Consider the following 20,518-nt stretch of genomic DNA (forward strand, 5'->3'; position numbering starts at 1 on the left):
GGCTTACTCACTCGGGTGAAGGTCCCCACGAAGTTGTGAATGTCGATGTTTGGCTCTTCCGCATACACATATGAGCGAATCTGAAGAAGGTCCTGTCCCACGGGGGTGACGTTTTGGAGGTAAAACAAAGTCAGCACATGATTAAAAGGGATTTGGGGAAGCATCCGCTGTTTTTCAGAAGCAACTGTACTTTCCAAACAGGCCCTCAAAACCACGGGGCAGGTGGAAAAAAGAGGGAAACCTTCCAGCAAGTTAGTCTGGGAGCCTCTACCTGCAAGATCCCCAAACACCTGGAAGCCCAAAGGGGAGCGTCTGTGTTTACCCGGCTTTTCCAGAACTGATTGATGGCACACATCCCTCCCCCTCCACGACACTCTCGTTTACAAGAGTCATTCAAACTCGCCGAAACCCTCGCTCAGCAACAAAGGGCCATAGAGCGCTGACTGTGTGCAGAGCCTCGGAAAGGGCAGAGAGGTGAACAAGTGTGCAAGAACGCCTCACACCCGTTAGGGTGGCTGCGATCAAAATATAGGAAAGAGGACTGACTTCCCTGGTGGTCCAGTGGCTAAGAAGCCACCGGCCAATGCAGGGGTCATGGGTTCAACCCCTGGTCCGGGAACACCCCACGTGCCTCACTTGGGGCGACTAAGTGAACACGCCACAACTGCCGGGCCGTCCTCTCGAGCCCGGGCTCCCCAAGAACAGAAGCCACCCCGATGGAAGCCGCGTCCTGCAGAGAGCTGCCCCCGCTCGCCGCGACTGCAGAGAGCCTGCAGAGAAACCACGGCCCGGCCCAGCCAGACGCAAATAAAGACATGAGGTTTCCACAGCAAACGGAGCCCCGGGGACTGGCGCACACGGGGCAGGGGCGGGCCTGCCTGCTCCTGGAGGGGAAGGGCAAGGGCCGGGGTCAGAAGGCGGAGCTGGCGCCGGCGGGCGCGGGGACGGGACGGGAGGGAAGTCCGTCAGAGACAGTCCTCTCGCTGGCCTGTCTGAGGGCTTCCAGAACAGGGCAGGGCCTCCGCAGAGAGGTAAGAGCCGCAGGACCGAGTCCCAGTGACCGCGACGCCTTCGGAGAGCCTGAGCAGAGGAGCGTGTGCCCTGCGTTGCCTTTTAATTTCACACCAGGTGCTCCGCCAAGGCTTCTTAAGGGCTGGAGCTGCCTGCCAGAGACCATCAACCCCATCGGCCAGATTGGGGTTCACAAGGCCGCACGGCCCGGAACTAGCGAGCACCCGAGGCCCCGCGGCCCCCGCAGCCCCATCTCACAGCGGGCAGCCTCCGTGTGGCCTGCGCGAGGTGGGGGTCAGAGCCCCGCGGGGACACGGCCATGGGGGTGGGGGCTTCTGCAGGGAAAGCTACTCACGGCGGCGGTGGGCAGCCTCTGCGTGCAGGCCACGGGAAGGCGAAGCTTCCAGTCTGTCTCCCCGTCCAGCTGATCCGTCCGCAGGAAGCAGGACCCTGTGGAGGGAAAAGGGGGCACCCTCTGTGCACCTGCGGGTCAGGACCCCCCCGGGCTGTGGGGGCGCTGACAGCTCCTGCTTTGGTCCGTGTCAGGACGGCCGGCCAACGGCCAAGAGGGAAGAAGTGATACCCGACTTCCCGCTTTCGCCAGCAGCTCTGGGTTTAAATCCCCGCTTGTCCACTCACAGCAGGAGCCGGGGCTGGGCTCCTGACCGTGCTAAGCCTCAGCATGTCATGTCTGTAAACTGGGGAGAAACGCAGACCTCTCAAGCCAGCTGCAGAGGATTCAGCAGGGGTGATCGTACCCCCAGACAGCGGCTGGCACAGGCTCACCAGCATTCACGTCTATGAGGTGCAGGCGTTACAAGCACCTTCCCAGGAACCGAAGCTCCTGGGTTCCAGGCTCCATGGCTCACTAGCTGTGCAACTTGAGGCAGCCACTTCCCTCTGGGCCTCAGTCTCCTCACGTGCACAACTGAGGCTATCAGAGCGCCAACTCACACTATGAGGACTAGAGAGCTGCTTCATGCAAACTGCTCAGACCTGGGAAGGACCACGGAACCGTCGGCCGTGACTATCCACCTGCACGCGTGACGGATGCCAGCTGCAGCCTGATGTGTGCATGTCTGAGCAGTCAGTCAGCTCCATGTTTCATCAGAGGATCCACCGAATATCCTGACACTGCAGTTAACTTATGAGAACTTTCAGGAAGACCCCTTCCAGTCCATCTTCTGGTTTTGTTTTTGGGGAAAAGAAAGAACACTCTGGGATCCTAATCCATTTTCACTGACAAGGACACAAGGACCAATCTGAGGACAAAGCTGTCGTGTTTAAAAGACTGTTTTAATGGAGTACATTCTACCCTCTTTGGATGATTTAATGTATCATTAGTATACTTTGCATAGTATACTTGATGCAAAGAGCCAACTCACTGGAAAATACCCTGAGGCTGGAAAAGACCGAGGGCAGGAGGTGAAGCGGGCAACAACCGACATGAGATGGTTGGATGGACATGAGTTTGAGCAAACCCCGGGAGACAGTGAAGGACAGGGAAGCCTGGCATGCCGCAGTCCATGGAGTCACAGAGTCAGACGTGACTGCGTGACTGAAAAACAGCAAATTAAATATGAAACCTCAGCCTCACTTTTACCCAATTCATTACAGAACGAGGCTGCAGCAAGCTCAAAAGAATATAAACGTGGATTTTTCTGAGATTCAAAGGTCTCTGCTTCTGCCTGCTAGGCAAGAGAAAAATGGCCTTGTGTCCTAAGAACAGCTTAAATAACAAAAATGAAAAGGAGATTTGAATCAACTGATGAGGTGGGCAGGCAGCAGAGGGTGCAGCCACCCTGGGGAATACAGCCGGGCCTCCAACCCTGCTGGGGACGCAGGACCTGTGCCGGCTGAGGGTCCGGCATCATTTCATATGAGGGACGTGAGGATCTGTGGATTTGGTACCCATAGGGGGTTCCTGGAACCAACCCTCCTGGCTCACAGAGAGACAATGGTAACTGTGACAAGTAGGGTCTTATAGGAGACTGGAGAGGTTCATTCAGGCAAACGGGCTGTAACAATAAATAAACGGACGGGCAGGCGCGCCCGTGGTCCCACCACTCAGGAGCCGAGGTTGGGAGAAAGGCCACCCTGCTCTCTCCTGCCCCACCTCGGGACACACGTCCCAGCATCTTCTCAGAAGAGAGTCTGTTGCTGTTGGCTTCTGTGTGTTCGACACACTTCCCCATCCCACCAACTCCTGAGGTTGAGCTGAACGCAGCCCAGTGGGGGAAAACGCCCAGCCACCACGTGTGATCCCCCAGCAGTGACTCGGCACAGATCCCACTTCCTCTGTCGTGATCAGAACCTGTTGACCAAGCCCCCTCGTCCCCGCCCCATTTTTTTTTAAAGACTGCTCTATGAAATTTTTGGTGTGCCTCCATGGTTCCAAAATGATCATCCACTTCTTACATTTTCAAATGATTATTTTGCCAAATCACCACTGAAAGGTTAATGGCTATTTTCAAAATTGATCCCAGATGCTTACCGTTTTTTTCTGATGTCCTCAGGAAGATCATGTCAGCAGGGACCCGCTGGTTCTGTGTTATGAACAGAAAGACTGTTACTGTGAGTGCCCCTGGGTGGGGGATTCTCGCCCCCCTACCCCGGGTCCCCTCGGTGGGGAGTGGGGGTGGGGGGGGGGGCGGCAACCAAAACCCACAGCCTCTTTTAAGTGTCTGTCTTTGTTGGAGACAGACCTGGGGATTTATCCTGTTTTTGAATCTGAAAAATCTTGCGCTGCTGCTGTTACACTGCTAATCCCCTATTGAAATCTTATCTCAGAAAGAAAGCTTCCCGTTTTCTGGCGAATCCAACCATTACCTCCTGCAACTGCAGCCCGCAGACCAGGGGGCCCGAAGCCTGCTCCCCGAGCTGGCTCTCATCCAGGCTGTCTGCTGAAACTAAAGACAGACATACGCTGGGCTCATGCTTTCTGCTTCTACCAGTTTTCTGGCTTGATGTTTGGCTTTGAGCGGGATTTAAATAAGGAAGTCAAGTAGGAAGAAGCAAAAAAAACGCCACTCTCAAAAAAAAGAGGGACAGCCCACAGCAGCCCTTGTGTAATTGTGAACAGGAAAGTGTGTCAGAGCAGAACGAGGTCTGCGAGGGTCTTCGCAGCTGCCACTCAGGAGAGCTTTGCTTTGCCTCAAATCAACTGTGAGTTCTTAGATTTAATCCTTTTAAAAGAGCAGAGTTCACTTCCTTCAGAAACGAGTTGAGATGCAATTCTTTTCTAAGCACGTGTGACTCCAAGACTCTCCAGGGCCACCCCTGAATCCAACACCTCCCAGTGTACGCAGTACCAGGAGATGTGAGCCTTGGCTGGAGTAACAGAACAGTGCTACTTTAAAAAATGCATTTGTGGCCTTCTTACTGTTCTCATGTTTCACTTAACGCCTACTCCCCATAAAATGACAGGACAGCACAATGTTTAAGTCAAAAATACGCAACCTAAAATTCTTCAACAGGCGAATGACAAATATTTTTAAGTGCTGATACAGCCAGCAGACCTCTAGGAAAAAACTTTATGATGAGTTAAAAAGACTCCCAAACAAGGAATACATCAAACGGGAAATCAGAGCGTATACTCTTCGCGTTTGTAAGCGGGATTTCTCGCTAAGCAGCACAGAAACCTTGAAACAATATTTTGTGTCTGTGTTTCATGTTTCTCCCAGGCAAAGGTGCCGGGTGGAACCCAGGAAGTTATGGCCAGATACAGGAATCGCATGGCGGGATTCGTGAAGTGGGTGTGCATGCGCGGGGCGTGGTCACGCGTGAAGTGACCTGGGTGTGACCACGCCCCGCGCATGCGCACCCACGCAGCGGCCGTCACGAGCCGCGAGACTCCGCTCTCACCTTCTCCACGATGATGAGGTCTCCCACCTGGATGCCGGAGCTCTTCACCTTCACCGTCCCTGCAAAGAAACAGGCCCACGATACATCACGTCTGAATTCCTTCCAAGTCCTCGTGTCTCTACAGGGCGTCCGCCAGCCTGCACAGCCTGAAGGATGTGCCTCCCAAACCCAGCGGCTGCGGCGTCTCCTGCCTCTCTGAGAAAAGGTTCGTCTACCGCAGAGGCCAGTTCAAAACCTGAGCCGCACATCTGCGAGCCCTGGAAGGATTCACAGGCCTCAAGTCAGATCTTCTGTCCTAATGCGCCTTAGAGGCTATTCTAAACCGGGACTATAAAAGATTCATTCAGCCTCACACACACACACACACACACAGAAATGGGGAAGAAAATTCAAGGTCAGATCCATGGTCAGAAGATCAACACTGAATTCTCAGCACCACCAAAAAGAAAGAAGCAAACCCAAAGTGACTTTTTAAAATTCACAATTGCTATGCAGTGTGGTTCATATGGGCGTCACTGGTGGCTCGGCCAGCAAAGAGTCTGCCCGCAATGCCGGAGACCCTGCTTCCATCCCTGGGTCAGGAAGATCCCCTGGAGAAGGGAATGACCCACTCCAGTACTCTTGGCTGGAGAATCCCATGGACAGAGGAGCCTGGTGGGCTACAGTCCACGGGGTCGCAGAGTCAGACATGACTTAGTGACTAAACAACAACTGTTTTATATGATTATAATCAGACCACACAACCCTGGCCGGATGCTTATCTGGATAAATAATCACAGCCTATATTAAACACGGACTCCATGCTAAGCGCTGTATACACATTGACATCCTGATGGCTTCACTTCCTCCTCTCAATGGCCATCAGAAAAGATACTATCTCTAGCTTTCAGACAAGGGAAGTGGGCTCAGAGAGGCCCCATCTGCCCCCAGTCTCACAGAACAGGCCAGCAGCAAGAGGCACAGCCCCACCTGACTTCAGAGGAAGGAAGAAAAAACAGGAAATTCAGTTCAACTCAAAAAACATTCACTGAAGTGCCATGGTCTAGGAATTCAAAGAAGACAGTCCCCTCATCCTAAAAAAGTCACAGTTTCATGCAGGAGTCAACAAAGGTGTCCTGGGAAGAGCAGGACAGTAGATAGTTTAGGTTCTGCAGCCAATAAACAAACTCAAGTCTCCCAACAACTGTTCTCCTCAAAGGCCAATAGTCTTTTGTGCGTTTATGGTGTGAAGTGGAAAGACCCATTCCTGGCTCCCAGGCCAAGGTGGTGGGCTGAATTTGGCCTACCAGCTGTAGTCTGCAAACCCATGAGCTGCGAGAAAGACAGGATAGATGCTGTGAGTGCAAAATAGTGTGTGAAAGGACAGGAGTTAGGTGAGTGCAGGAAGGAAGGAGACCTCCTCCTCTGAAGGAGGACAGAGAACAGTGGCTGGCACCCTGAAGGCACGTGATGACTCACCCCACATTTAAGCCCCTTCAGCTGAATGCCCGCTGGAGGCCAGAGGTTCCAAGGGTGGGCTCCATGGGACTCGCACCAGGGAAGGAGGCAACAGACACATAATAAGTGAATGGGGTGGGGCATGGGGAGGTGTCCACAAACACTGTACAGAAGCGCTGAGGTCAGACCTGACCAGGTGAATCTGGCTACCAGCATCGGGAAAAAGGCATGAGATGGGAAAAGAGACGCATGAGCAGTACACATATGTGTGTGGCCGCAAGCCAGAACTCCTTTAGCAAGACCAGAAGCGTCACATGGAGCACAGAGGCGAAGGTCTGCGGGCAACCAGGTGGCCCAGCACCCTGTGAACACGCCCTCGGAGGACGCGGGTCTTTACTCTCGTGATGGACGGGATTCCCACACAAGGGAGCAACACCACCAAAATCTTCATGCTCCTCGAACCTCCTATTAGGCCCGTTTAATAAGTCCAGGGGTCCTGAATCTGCTGTCCCCCACTGTGGGCTCCTTCATCCAACAAACACCCCACATTCACCCACCAGTAACTTGTGCACGCAGCTCAGATTATTTGATCTTATTTTCACATCATTTAATGCCACGGGTCTTTCCAGTAATTCATCACTGCTGAGATGCTTCAAAGCATTCCGAAGACTTCAACTGAAACAGTTCTTTCTAAGAGGTTCCACAGGGTTTGATCTTTAACTAATGTTTGTCCTTAATTAAATTTTGTCATGGTAACAGTGAGAAGACCTAGTGCTAAAAGGGCAGCTCTCAAACACGAATGACGTCTAGAAAGCACGATGCAGAGGGCCCTCCAGATGGTTAGACGGTCCCAGCTAGACCCTCCCTCTCCCGAAAAGGGAGACTCCCATAGAGCCTTGCCTTCATAAAGCAGAACTCAAGCCAATGGCCTGAGCCGGGGCATCCTTGGAACCCACTCGCCTTAAGCATCTGTGACGCCACTATCTTTGCAGAGAGTCAGCTCGTTAGAAACGCATGAATGAACAGGGGGTGTGAAGCACAGAATTCTCTTCCTGCCTGAACAATGCGCCTGGCCCCAGCAGGGGGGGCAACAGGGAAACCGCACACAGACACACTGCTCTTTCTGAGCAGCTTATCAAGGATCTTCCTGGAGGGAAGATCGTAAATTCAGCACGTCCCCCTACCCCCAGCCCCAGGTGCCCGTAAGCTTTTCCTTCGCCTGAGTTCACCCCAACTTTCCCAAACATAAATTTACACATTGTCTTTGGTGTTCTCACTGGAATTTACACTGGTGGCCTGACCCAAACCATCCCTGAGCCTGTGTTCTGATCTTCAAGCCCTACTCACATGTTTTCTCTGAACGGCCAACCCTAAGAACACTGTTATAAGTCTTACTAAATAATAACTGCATCTGGATGTGCATGGGCATGTGAGCAAGACAGAGGACAAAATCAGGGGCATTATCCTAAAAAGGTTAATCTAGAGACAGAAGAGATTTATCCCTTTCTTTAGCATATGTACTTTCTAAATTCTTCACGATGATTTTTTCTTTTTTCTTTTTTTTTAAGAGTTAACATGAGGGGCTCCTCCAATAAGAAAAAATATATAATAAATTAAATTAGCTCCAACGTCTAAGTGACCAGGCCCAGACTTTCCCCTTCCAGGCGGGGTTCTGATTTACGATGGGTTAATTTGAACTCTGGCTCTCTGTCCTTCTGCTCTGCCTCAACAAAAACCCCTTTAATCCACTGTGCTTGCAGAGCAGTTCTGACCAACCCCAGCAGCCCGATCCCTCGGACAAACCCTCCTGCTGTAACGGGCTCCATGTCAGGAGGAGGGCAGTGGGGGGGCACCCCCGCCCAGAGGTCCCTGGGGGGTCTCAGTCCCAGCTCCCTCATTAGCACGTGAGTATTCGGTGCGAGGAGCCTCAGCTTTTCAGGTTCCACACCGGGGGACCCTCAGACTCACCGGCTCCGCTGAGCCAACACACGGCCCGGAAAGCAAGTTTGGACATCTCGGGTCGTGCTGCCGTTCTGGGGTGATGAAAACTGTGTGGTTCACAAGTGTTAAATGGACAGCTAGTGGGAGCTGTGCCCAGCACGGGCGCTGGGCTAGGTGCCCTGTGATGACACAGTGGGATGGTGGGCACGGGGAAGAGGGGGGTCCAAGAGGGAGGGGACGTGTGTACACCTACGGCTGGTTCACGCCACTGAGCACCAGAAACCAACCAACACTGTAGAGCCAATATCCTCCAAATTAGAAACAAAAAGTCTAGCTCACATCTGCATGCAGAACACACGTGTACCTGCTCCTTCTGATGAGAAAAGGCAAAACCAGAAGCACAGGAGGAAAAGCAGCCGGAAGGAAAGAGAAGGGGAAACAGAGACCCACACTCCGATTCCAGCATCAATGGGGGTTTTGCTGCCCACATCCAACATCCGAATGACACGCCCTCTCTAAGGAGGGCTCGAGTGGCAAAGAAGACGCCGCTGAGGCAGGACAGAAACAGGACCCGAGTCCGCGGTGAAGAGCCAAGCACGCGGTGGCTGGGATTAACCCCCAGAAAGAGAAGAATCTCAAACCTGTGGAAAGGGTCCAAAACACATGATGTCTAACCGTGCCTGAGCCACTGTGCTGAGCGTTCTACCAACGTTCCTGCAAAAAAGGAAGAGCAGAAACGTTCACACTCTCACGGAGCGCCCCATCTTCGTGATGAAAGGAAACAAGGCCTGAAAAACGGCACAGTGACAGCGACGATGACCCAGACCTCGAGAGAGACGAGGGCCTGAGGCTCCCCTGGCGGCTCGGTGGTGGAGAGTCCGCCTGCCCATGCAGGGGACACGGGTTCGATCCCTGGTCCGGGAAGATCGCTCAAGCCCCGGAGCAACTAAGCCTGTGCTCTAGAGCCGGGAGCCACAGCTGCTGAAGCCCACCCACCCTAGAGCCGGCGCTCTGCAACGAGAGGGGTGGCTGCAACACGGAGCCTGCGCACCGCAACCAGAGAAGGCCCAGGGGCAGCAAGAGACCCAGCACAGTCAAAAATAAAGAGGTGTTCTGAGAGAGAGAGGAGTCTGCCCTGCAGTCCCTGATCCGACTGGAAGAAAATTCTCTAGTAACACCCCACTGGGAAGTCAGCAGACCTACTTCCCAAGGCTCCTATTTTCTGTTCCTTTTTCTCCCGTCTTCTCAACAGACTCCTAAAGCTTCTAGAGACGGAGCCCAGCCCTGTGGGTTCATGTGACCTGTGTATTCACATGGATCCCCTCACCCTTGGGCGAATGGCCTACTCTTTTCATATTATAATTCTTAATAACTTCTCAACAAGGGACCCTGAAGTTTCATTCTGCACCACAAATGACACAGCTGGTCCTGCACAGGCGTGAACGCACGCACTCACACCTTCTTCACAAAGTGAGGAGACGATCTGGTCAAGGGGCCGAAGACACAGAACTGCTCACCTTGCCCCTCAGACCTCCCTTCTCTTTTGGATCCTGTCACATTCAACCTCCAACCTCTTGGCTCTGGCATTTTCACGTAGCTTTGCAGAAACTCGACAGAAGTTGGGTAAGAGATTTTTCAAAGGTTAAGTGGCAGATTGCCTGCCGGCCACATCCTAAATCATGAAATGCCTTCCATAAAATAAAAATGCACCCTGCTCAGCTTTAGACACTGCACCCAAGCCGTCTCTTGAGTCAGAGTTTATAATGGAGAACAAACTTCCAATTACTAGATCTGTTTATTTCTGCAGAGATGGACCCCCAAGCCTTTCATAAGCAAACCTATTGAGCCCAAACCATGCTTTTCATGGATGAGAGCTTCAGAATAAGGGCAGTTTGTCTACACTGCAGAGAGAAACCAGATGTTTTCCATGAGTCGAAACAAGCAAATGACAATTCAGTCAAACTGCAGAACTGCCCGCAAAAAAAAGAAAAAAAAAGAGTAAATTCCAGGGCACTCGTACGTGTGGGTCAATTTTCTGACCTCCGAACACCTCCAGCTATACTTCTATTTTTCATTGTGCAAGCAGGACATTAATTGCCTTTGTAGGTCTCTAGCAGCAAGCTCCATGCACTAACCCTGGTTAATGTATAACTCTTTAACTCGAACTCTAATCTGACTGTGACAGTGATGAGTTGTAAATTCTACAGCATGTGTACATTTCCTGGGCTTGACAAGAAAACGCCTCTGCAGACCCGGCAGAGTTCACAGGTTTAAAGTTGATATTTTCATCTTCCAATCAGGTTGTCTTGCATTGCCCAAAGTCGAAGAAAAGACTGTTATGTGAAAACAGGCAAAGGGTGGAAGAGTATTATTATAAATTCCATGGGCCACTTCCTGAGGCTTTTGTTTAAATTAGCGGGAACTTTAAAAAGAAAGGCTGGAGTTTAAATTTAACAAGTTTATACTCCACAGAGGCTTTTAAAATAAATATATAAATGGTCCTCCCCTGCTCCTGGTGCCCAATAATGATGGAATAGACCAACACCCCCCGCAGGGGGTAAATACCTGTTGGGAAAGATAACAGTGCAATTTGCATGCGAGATCTTTTTCCGGGGTTGCTTTTTTATTTTGATTCAACAGTAGATCAGTTCACCAGTGATTTGTAATAAAGTGAATTTCGAGTAGTTTGAAAGAATAAAAGGAATCTTATGAGTCTGAAATAACAAACTTTGTATCTGTCAGAAAATGTATGGGAAAGTGGCAAGACCTATTTTAAGTTAAGACTTGTAAAAGCTAATGCTCTGAATCTTAATGAGAGATGCCTGGGAAGGGAAATGCTTTGCTTACTGAGCTGTATTTGAGAGCCTCAGTAAAAACCTTTGCAGTAGTTTTGCAGCAGGGATATTCAAAAGACCATCGCGGAGAAGATGCAAGCTATTTACGAATAAAATGGATAAGGTCCTAGTGTTCAGCACAGGAACCAGATTCAATAACCTGTACCACAGTGGAAGAGAATATATACAAGTATCACTGAATCCCTGTGCTGTACACTAGAAATTAACATAACACTGTAAACCAACTAAACTTCAGTAAAATAAGACTTTTAGGGAACTGCAGTCAGCGTCCTGTGAAAAGCCACAGCAGAGAGAATACACGAGAAAGAGACGTCTGTGCATCCAGCCAGGTCATCTGCTGACGTCTGTGCGTCCGACCAGGTCATCTGCTGACGTCTATGCATCCAGCCAGGTCAGCTGCTGACGTCTATGGTTCCGACCAGGTCACTCTGCTGACATCTATGCGTCCGGCCAGGTCACTCTGCTGACGTCTATGCGTCCGGCCAGGTCACTCTGCTGACGTCTGTGCGTCCGGCCAGGTCACTCTGCTGACGTCTATGCGTCCGGCCAGGTCATCTGCTGACGTCTATGCGTCCGACCAGGTCACTCTGCTGACATCTATGCGTCCGGCCAGGTCACTCTGCTGACATCTATGCGTCCGGCCAGGTCACTCTGCTGACGTCTATGCGTCCGGCCAGGTCACTCTGCTGACGTCTGTGCGTCCGGCCAGGTCAGCTGCTGATGTCTGTGCGTCCGGCCAGGTCAGCTGCTGACGTCTATGCGTGCGGCCAGGTCATCTGCTGACATCTATGCGTCCGGCCAGGTCATCTGCTGACATCTATGCGTCTGGCCAGGTCACTCTGCTGATGTCTGTGCGTCCGGCCAGGTCACTCTGCTGACGTCTGTGCGTCCGACCAGGTCATCTGCTGACGTCTATGCATCCAGCCAGGTCAGCTGCTGACATCTATGGTTCCGACCAGGTCATCTGCTGACGTCTATGCGTCCGGCCAGGTCACTCTGCTGACGTCTATGCGTCCGGCCAGGTCACTCTGCTGACGTCTGTGCGTCCAGCCAGGTCAGCTGCTGATGTCTGTGCGTCTGGCCAGGTCACTCTGCTGACGTCTGTGCGTCCGACCAGGTCATCTGCTGACGTCTATGCGTCCAGCCAGGTCAGCTGCTGACGTCTATGGTTCCGACCAGGTCACTCTGCTGACATCTATGAGTCCGGCCAGGTCATCTGCTGACGTCTATGCGTCCGGCCAGGTCACTCTGCTGACGTCTGTGCGTCCAGCCAGGTCACTCTGCTGACGTCTATGCGTCCGACCAGGTCACTCTACTGCACCGCAGAGGCTGGCACAACGCTGGAAATCAACTACACATCAATTTCAAAAATAAAGTTTAAAATGATTTTGAATAAAAAAAGTTTTAAAAGACCATCACTGTAATTCTCTTCTTGAAAAAAGCATGAAGGCTTTTTTAGTGTTATCCCATGTCTGAACAGAGTTCATACTTTGAAAACGTAAATGGTACCTGTGTTTAAGAATGCAGAGTTTCCGTTTCGCTCATTAACTATTAGCTAAACAACTGCCACTAATGAACCCGTGTTCCCTGCCCTATCCGATCTTCTCCTGACGAACTCCACTGGAATACAAGGTCCTAAAGGAAACACGTGTGTGTCTTTATGCCTCAAATTTTAGTCATATTCATTGCAGTCCTAAATAATGGGGTAGTGGATTCTGAATTAAATTTTTTTTAATGTATCACTCTCAAATGGAAGCAAGATCCTTGAGATGACTCCGTGACTAGCAGCATGGAGGAACAACCTGGAAAGAACGGGGGAAGGGTGACGATACCAGTTCCGTTCTTTGCACCACATCTGTCCTAAAAAGCTGAAGACAAGACAGATTCCCTCCACTCTGCACAGACCTTTGGCTTGTGACTTACGGTTCACCCTGTGCCCAGATGTCCCCAGCAGGAAAGAAGCCCCAGCAATTGTGTTAATTGTGCTTCTGTTTGCACTTTCTTTCAAGGCTAATTATCCACTTGCTTCATTTAGCCCTTGATCACAAGTTAGTCTGGAAAAACATTCCTGGCATGAAGACCCCTGGAATTCATCTGGTGAAAATGCAAAAACAGTTACCCACGCCCCACCTGTGATAAGCAAGGCAGGTCCCACCTTCAGAAATGAAGTTGGGGTTTGGGCAAAGTCAAGGATAAAGAAAAATAATTCCTTTACTGATTATTATTTCCTGGCCCAAGCCAAATCTTTCAAGTAACAAAACAAAGTTTTGCTGAGTCTGCTTCGACTTCAAGACCCTCTCTTCTTCGGCTTTAGTGTTTCCAGGGCCACTGAATGCTATTAATTTGGAAAGACAGCTCTACAATTAAAGTCATAAAACGCATAAAGGTCAGAGAACCTCTCTTAAGTTTCTGATCAGGTTTAAATGTGGATTTCAAGTAGGAGGAAAGGGGATGATTACTTATTTAAAAGCATCCTTCCTGTGCTCGCTTCGGCAGCACATATACTAAAATTGGAACGATACAGAGATTAGCATGGCCCCTGCGCATGGATGACACGCAAATTCGTGAAGCGTTCCACATTTTTATTTGGAAATAAATGTTCTTTTGCAGACCAAAAAAAATAAAAATAAAAAAAAAATAAAAGCATCCTTCCTACATGGCTTTTAACAGTTTGTCCACCTCAGAATGAGGAGACTGGATCAACTTCTTTGGACTCAGAAATGTGTTTTGTCATATTGTATATTCAATATCCTATAATAAATCGTAATGGAAAATAATCTGAAAAGGCTTCCGTGATGACTCAGAGGTAAAGAATCTGCCTGCAATGCAGGAGATGCAAGACATGAGGGTTCAATCCCTGGGTTGGGAAGATCCCTGGAGAAGGAAATCACTCTAATATTCTTGCCTGGAAAATCCCTTCGACAGAAGAACCTAGTGAGGAACCATGGGGGTCACAAGAGTTGGACACGATGTAGTGACTAAACCAACATCATATATGTGTGTGGGGTTGGCCAAAAAGATTTCACAGAAAAATGCAGACGAATGTTTTGGCCAACTCAATATATAACTGAATCACTTTGCTGTACCCCAGAAATGAACACAGTGTAACACAATGCTGTAAGTCAACTAAAACCTCAATTTTAAAAAATGCATTTTTAAACTATGTACTAAAGCTGAACACTGTGGCAATTATTAAGAAATTCTTCGGGAAAGTCTGAGCCTCAGCTCGGGGCCCAGTGGTGGCCAGACTCACAGACGAAGGTGTTACATCAGACAACCAGGCTCACGCCACAGCTCGACCCTGTAACTACTACATCATCTCAGACCACGATGCTGTCCTTCTCTGAGCCTCGGTTGTCCATCTGTAAAACCCACCTCTGTAAGGCTGTTTTAAAAAGTACAGAGCAGACCTTATCCAGCGCCTGGCTGGTTTATAGTCGAAAAACCTTTCTTTGTATTTTCCTCTCCTGCTTCCCACTGTGGACAGCATTTTTCTAACAGTTCCAATGCCACCTTCTCCCTGCTGCATGCCGTGATGACAGATTCCTGGATCACACAATGAACTTGCCCAGAGTCTCAGGTCTTCACTGGCCAATATGGTCTTTTCTTCTATTTTCCCAGGAAGGAGACGCTCAGGAAATAAGGCTGAATTGGGAAAAACAAGATGTAGCAGAACATGAATTCTGTCCCCCACGCTTCTAACCACCACTGTCTGTGACCTTTGGAGAACTCTCTCTTCTTCCTTTCTTCCAGCCATGCTGGGTCTTTGTTGAGGCTCACAAGCTTCTCCACTTGCTGAGCACAAGCTCCACGGCGCGCCGGCTCAGTAACTGTGCAGATGCACGGAGCTGTCCTGCAGCGTGTGGGAACGTCTTTCCCTGACCAGGGATTGAGCCCTAGTCCCTGCATTGGAAGGCAGGTCTCTTAACCTCGGGATCCCAGGGAAGTCCCCTGAAGAACTCTTTACCAGGCCACTTACCGGGCATGGGATCCACGTCACGGCACAGGGGGATGCACTCGGAAGCGGCCGTGACTTGGTTTAACGCTCTGCTGGGCCATTTTGAAATTCTGAACAATTTCTGAATGGGGGCCCCTTGCCCCTTGTGTTCATTGTGCATTCAGTGCTGCAAATCACAAAGCCAGTCCTGCCTTCTTTCATCCTCTAGGACTCAGGATGCAGGTCACCTCTCCTGAGAAGACCTCAGCAGCTCCTGCCTGAGGCACTCTCATAATCTCCCATAACTTCCAGCTCATACTTGCATTTAGTCATCCACCAGTATTTAAGGAAGCCCTGCTACAACACCATGAGTGCTACCTTTCTTGGGCACAGACCTAATCCCAGCCCGGTGCTAAATTCTTCCCATGGAAGAGTTATATTCATGGCAACTCTCTAAGGTCGGCACTATTATTATCCCCAGTTTACTGACTGGTTAAGGGATCTGCCCCCACGGCAGAGGGGCGGCGGAAGCAGGACTCTTGAATCCGGCAGGACACACACTCGGAACCACTAACTCTTCCACCAGCGGGCACTTTGCTCAGGACCAGAAATACAGTGGTTGCCTAGAAGGGCCATAATGCTTGTACCACTAAAGTGTAACTATGAGTTACATTTTATAATCATCCTAATTACCTGTCTGGATACCTTTGCTGCACTGTTAATTCCTTAAAGTCCCAATGTCTCATGTTTATCTCACTAATACAGAAACCTATCACAAACTCTGGGAAGTGACAGAGTCTGAAATATCCTTGAAGAATGAAGAAAAGGTCATTTCTACATGTAGGTTAATTTTACTATTAAAGTGATTCAAATATTTCCTATTAAACTATGACAATTATATTAAAAATTGATCTACTGGTGTGTTGTTTTAGACACATCTTGATTGAAATAAGACGATCTAAACCCTTGGAAGCAGCAATTAAAAAAAAAACTATCCATTTTTCCTCCCAGTGGTAAGTTCCTGATTTCCAGGGTTTTAAGTTCAATTGTTTAAAATCAACTTTTTCCCTCCAAGTTCAGAACTCTTTAGATTTGATTAACATAATGCCTCTAAAACTTTGGCAACATCCCAGAGTCTGTGCCATTGACATTCTTATAACGATAATAACTGCGATATCTTGAATCTAATTTTGAGACATTGGGCAAACACAAACTGAGGGACAGACTACCAAGTGGCCTGAAACTGGCCAGTCCTTTTCAGAAATGTCAATGTCACGACAAAGAAATCTGGGGCTCTCTGCCAAGTTAGAGGAGATTAAGGAAGCAGTCAAATGCAACTGGCAAGCCTGTACTGCTCTGCGGACTAGGAAAAAGAAAACCACTATTAAAAAACATTTAAGGAACAAATGGCAAATTCTGAGTGAGAAAGAGAGAGGAAATTAACAGTAATATATTGATGATAAATTTCCTGATTGTGTAATCATACTATGTTATTTAAGAGAAACATCCTACTAGGAATTAAACACAAGTATTTTGGTGGTTCAGACAGTAAAGAATCTGCCCGCAATGTAGCAGACCTGGGTTCAATCCCTGGGTCGGGAAGATCCCCTGGAGGAGGGCATGGCAACCCACTCCCGTATTCTTGCCTGGAGAATTCCATGGACAGAGGAGCCTCATGGGCTACAGCCCATGAGATCACAAAGAGTCAGACACAACTTAATGACTAACACACACACACATTTAGGGGTTACCTGGAAAAGGAAATGGCAACCCACTCTTATCTTCCTGCCTGGAAAATCTATAGCTACAGTCCACGGGGTGGGAAAGAGCTGAACATGACTCAGTGACTGAGCAGCAGCATTAAGGGTTGACTATCAAACTCCTAGAGGAGAACATAGGCAAACACTCTCCAACATGAATCACAGCAGGATCCTCTATGACCCACCACCCAGAGTTTTAGAAACAAAAGCAAAAATAAACAAATGGGACCTAATGAAACTTGAAAGCTTTTGCACAACAAAGGAAACTATAAGCAAGGTGAAAAGACAGCCCTCAGATTGGGAGAAAATAATAGCAAACGAAGCAACAGACAAAGGATTAATCTCAAAAATACACAAGCAACTCCTCCAGCTCAACTCCAGAAAATTAAATGACCCAATCAAAAAATGGGCCAAAGAACTAAACAGACATTTCTCCAAGGAAGACATACAGATGGCACAAAAACACATGAAAAGATGCTCAACATCACTCATTATCAGAGAAATGCAAATCAAAACCACAATGAGGTACCATTACACGCCAGTCAGGATGGCTGCTATCCAAAAGTCTACAAGCAATAAATGCTGGAGAGGGTGTGGAGAAAAGGGAACCCTCTTACACTGTTGGTGGGAATGCAAACTAGTACAGCCGCTATGGAGAACAGTGTGGAGATTCCTTAAAAAGCTGGAAATAGAACTGCCATATGACCCAGCAATCCCACTCCTGGGCATACACACCGAGGAAACCAGATCTGAAAGAGACACGTGCACCCCAATGTTCATCGCAGCACTGTTTATCATAGCCAGGACATGGAAGCAACCTACATGCCCATCAGCAGACGAATGGATGAGGAAGCTGTGGTACATATACACCATGGAATATTACTCAGCCATTAAAAAGAATTCATTTGAATCAGTTCTAATGAGATGGATGAAACTGGAGCCCATTATACAGAGCGAAGTAAGCCAGAAAGATAAAGACCATTACAGTATACTAACACATATATATGGAATTTAGAAAGATGGTAACGATAACCCTATATGCAAAACAGAAAAAGAGACTCAGATGTATAGAACAGACTTGTGGACTCTGCGGGAGAAGGCGAGGGTGGGATGTTTCAAGAGAACAGCATCGAAACATGTATATTATCTAGGGTGAAACAGATCACCAGCCCAGGTTGGATGCATGAGACAAGTGCTTGGGCCTGGTGCACTGGGAAGACCCAGAGGGATCGGGTATGGAGGGAGGTGGGAGGGGGGACCGGGATGGAGAATACATGTAAATCCATGGCTAATTCATTTCAATGTATGACAAAAACCACTGCAATGCTGTAAAGTAATTAGCCTCCAACTAATAAAAATAAATGAAAAAAAAACCAAAGTACAATGAATTTAAAAAAAAAAATAATAGAAGAATGTCTGCAACGTAATTCTCAGAGAACTTAGAAAGGGTGAGGCGAGGGTATTAAAAAGCAAGAGGTTAAAAACTGATAAACCTGGGTGAAGGCAAACAGGAGTTTTCCACATAATTATTCCAACTATTTTGCTAGTCATCAATTATCACCACCCCCCTACCCGCTTATTTGGTCTTCCCCAGTGGTTCAGATGGTAAAGAATCAGCCTGCAATGCAAGAGACACGGTTTCCATCCTTGGATCAGGAAGATCCCCTGGAGGAGGGCATGGCAACCTACTCCAGTACTCTTGCCTGGAGAATTCCATGGACAGAGGAGCCTGGTGGGCTACAGTCCATGGGGTCACAAGGAGTCAGACACGACTGAGAGACTAACACTTTCACGTTCTTTCCCCAATTACTTAACTAAATTAGTATTAATACAAGTGTTGCTATTATAAACCAGGAAATGATGCAGGACGTAGGTAAATATTATCGCTTACAGTCTCATGATCCAGGACTTGATGTTTTGGTTCCCAAACTTTCTTGAGTTCCAAAAATAGTATTGAAAAGTACATTTTAAGATGCCATGTGATAAAAACACAAAATAGTCCTTCATGGATACACATGCATGTATCTGTTTCCCTTCACTTCTGAACTTACTAAAAGGAGATCTTGGTGAAAACCCTTACTCCAGAAAATATTAAGCAATTGAATGGTAAGGTCAAAAAAGGCTTCTTTCTCTTCCTCTCTCTGAAATCCTCCAATTTTAGCTTCTTACCTTGGCCCTTCCCCCCAAAGTGTATCAAATAACTACACCCCCCGCCCCGCTTTCACTCTCCAAGCCGGCAGTTTTCTTCACTGCTTTTCTGGGGCTGTCAACACAAACTGTGGAGCCAGGGTCTGTGCTGACATTCAGAACTTGGCTCCGTGTCCCCCTCCTGTTGGACTGGCATGATGATGGAAACACGGGCCACAGAAGGGGACCCACAAAGGAAGACAAGCTTCTAACGCTGGAGCCATCTGCCAGTTCTCCTTAGGATCTTTTCAAGAACTGACTGAAGCTGAAGCAGGGGCTGAGAAAGGGGGTCTGCAGGGGAGGGCAGAAAAAAAATCACTCACCGGAAAAGCAATTACAATATGAAAAGAAGCAAAGAAGGTGTGGAGCCTGGACGGCTGATGCATGGGGTCCCCAGACCCTCCTCCTGAGCTCAGCAGAAACCCACTGGCACCCTCTCTGGTGGAGCTTCTGTGGGTTGCCGAGCATTTTAAATGTTACAGTCAGAATCCGTTATCAAGGGAGGATTTAATATACACGAACCACAGAAAAACGCCTTGCAGAGGGGTCTTCTGGTTACCTCCATGGAAAGCCCAAGCCACCTGCCTTTGCCAAGATTATGTTGGGGTTTCTTTCTTTAGGTAGCCCTAAACATACGTAGTTTAGCAATAATAAAACATCTCTATACCAACTCTAAATCCCCCCTTTTCCCAGAGACTGGCAACTTTTTGAGGCCACCAACTATGAAAATCTACTCAAATACTTTCATGCCCTGACGCTGGTGCTGTTTAGTCGCTCAGTCTGTCCGTCTCTCTGGGACCCCTGGACTGTGGCCCGCCAGGCTCTTCTGTCCACGGGATTTCCCAGGTGAGAATACTGGTGTGGGTTGCCATTTCCTTCTCCAGGGGATCTTCCCAAACCAGGGATGGAACCTGCGTCTCCTACCCGGCAGGCAGATTCTTTACCACTGAGCCACATAGGAAGCATGCTGTCATGCATCTATACTAAAAAAAAATTTTGGAGCCTTAAATATACTTCTCCAAAATTTTTCCTAGAAGGACAATTCTCAGATCAGCAACTATGGATGAGCTGCTTCTTCAGAAGACTGAGGCCCTTAACATAAAGCAGTTGACACCCCGGCTGGGCGCAGGCTCCCTCAGGCATCGATCTCATCTCAGAATGCTCAATGTCCTGGAGGCAAAGCACGGCTGTTATTCCCTGCAGCTGCTCCCGAAACATTAATCCCTGAACAGGATCAATCATCCTTGGGAGCTTTAGGTAACATTCTTATTTCTCATGGGAAATCAACATAGAATGTGTACTTAGAAATAAAAGTCGATGTCAGTTGGGTTGTTTCGTGGGTTCTCCATGGTGTATTTGACTGGGTTTTTTTAATTCCACCATTTCAAAAATTCAAATGAAAGTTTGCCTACTCAATTCTCTTTGGGTCAGATTATTCACTCTTTATTCTTGCATTTTGAAAATTTATAAGATCCCTTCAAAGAAACCTTCACAGCTGCAACATTTAGTATGTAAGTCTGGGGCCT

The 20,518-nt window shown here is 48.6% G+C and overlaps 1 protein-coding gene and 1 non-coding gene across 6 annotated transcripts in view; one reads left to right on the forward strand and one right to left on the reverse strand.

Annotated features, from left to right (window-relative positions):
- ATP9A (ATPase phospholipid transporting 9A (putative)) overlaps positions 1-20,518 on the reverse strand; it is a 124,083-nt gene that overhangs the window by 69,015 nt on the left and 34,550 nt on the right. For all 5 annotated transcript variants that reach the window (XR_011489670.1, XM_020888914.2, XM_070472763.1 and 2 more), the window contains exons 5-8: positions 4,876-4,934; positions 3,506-3,557; positions 1,367-1,461; positions 12-92 (exon numbers count right to left, since the gene is read on the reverse strand). Coding sequence is in view for 4 of the 5 variants with exons in the window: in XM_020888914.2 (XP_020744573.2) it covers positions 12-92; positions 1,367-1,461; positions 3,506-3,557; positions 4,876-4,934 (287 nt within the window). In the remaining variant the exon portion in view is untranslated. The remainder of the gene's footprint in view (positions 1-11; positions 93-1,366; positions 1,462-3,505; positions 3,558-4,875; positions 4,935-20,518) is intronic.
- LOC139036906 (U6 spliceosomal RNA) lies at positions 13,589-13,692 on the forward strand. The gene has a single exon (XR_011489760.1). It is a non-coding gene; the product is annotated as a U6 spliceosomal RNA (small nuclear RNA).

Source organism: Odocoileus virginianus, chromosome 9, assembly GCF_023699985.2.
Source record: "Odocoileus virginianus isolate 20LAN1187 ecotype Illinois chromosome 9, Ovbor_1.2, whole genome shotgun sequence".
Taxonomy (NCBI): Eukaryota; Metazoa; Chordata; class Mammalia; order Artiodactyla; family Cervidae; genus Odocoileus; species Odocoileus virginianus.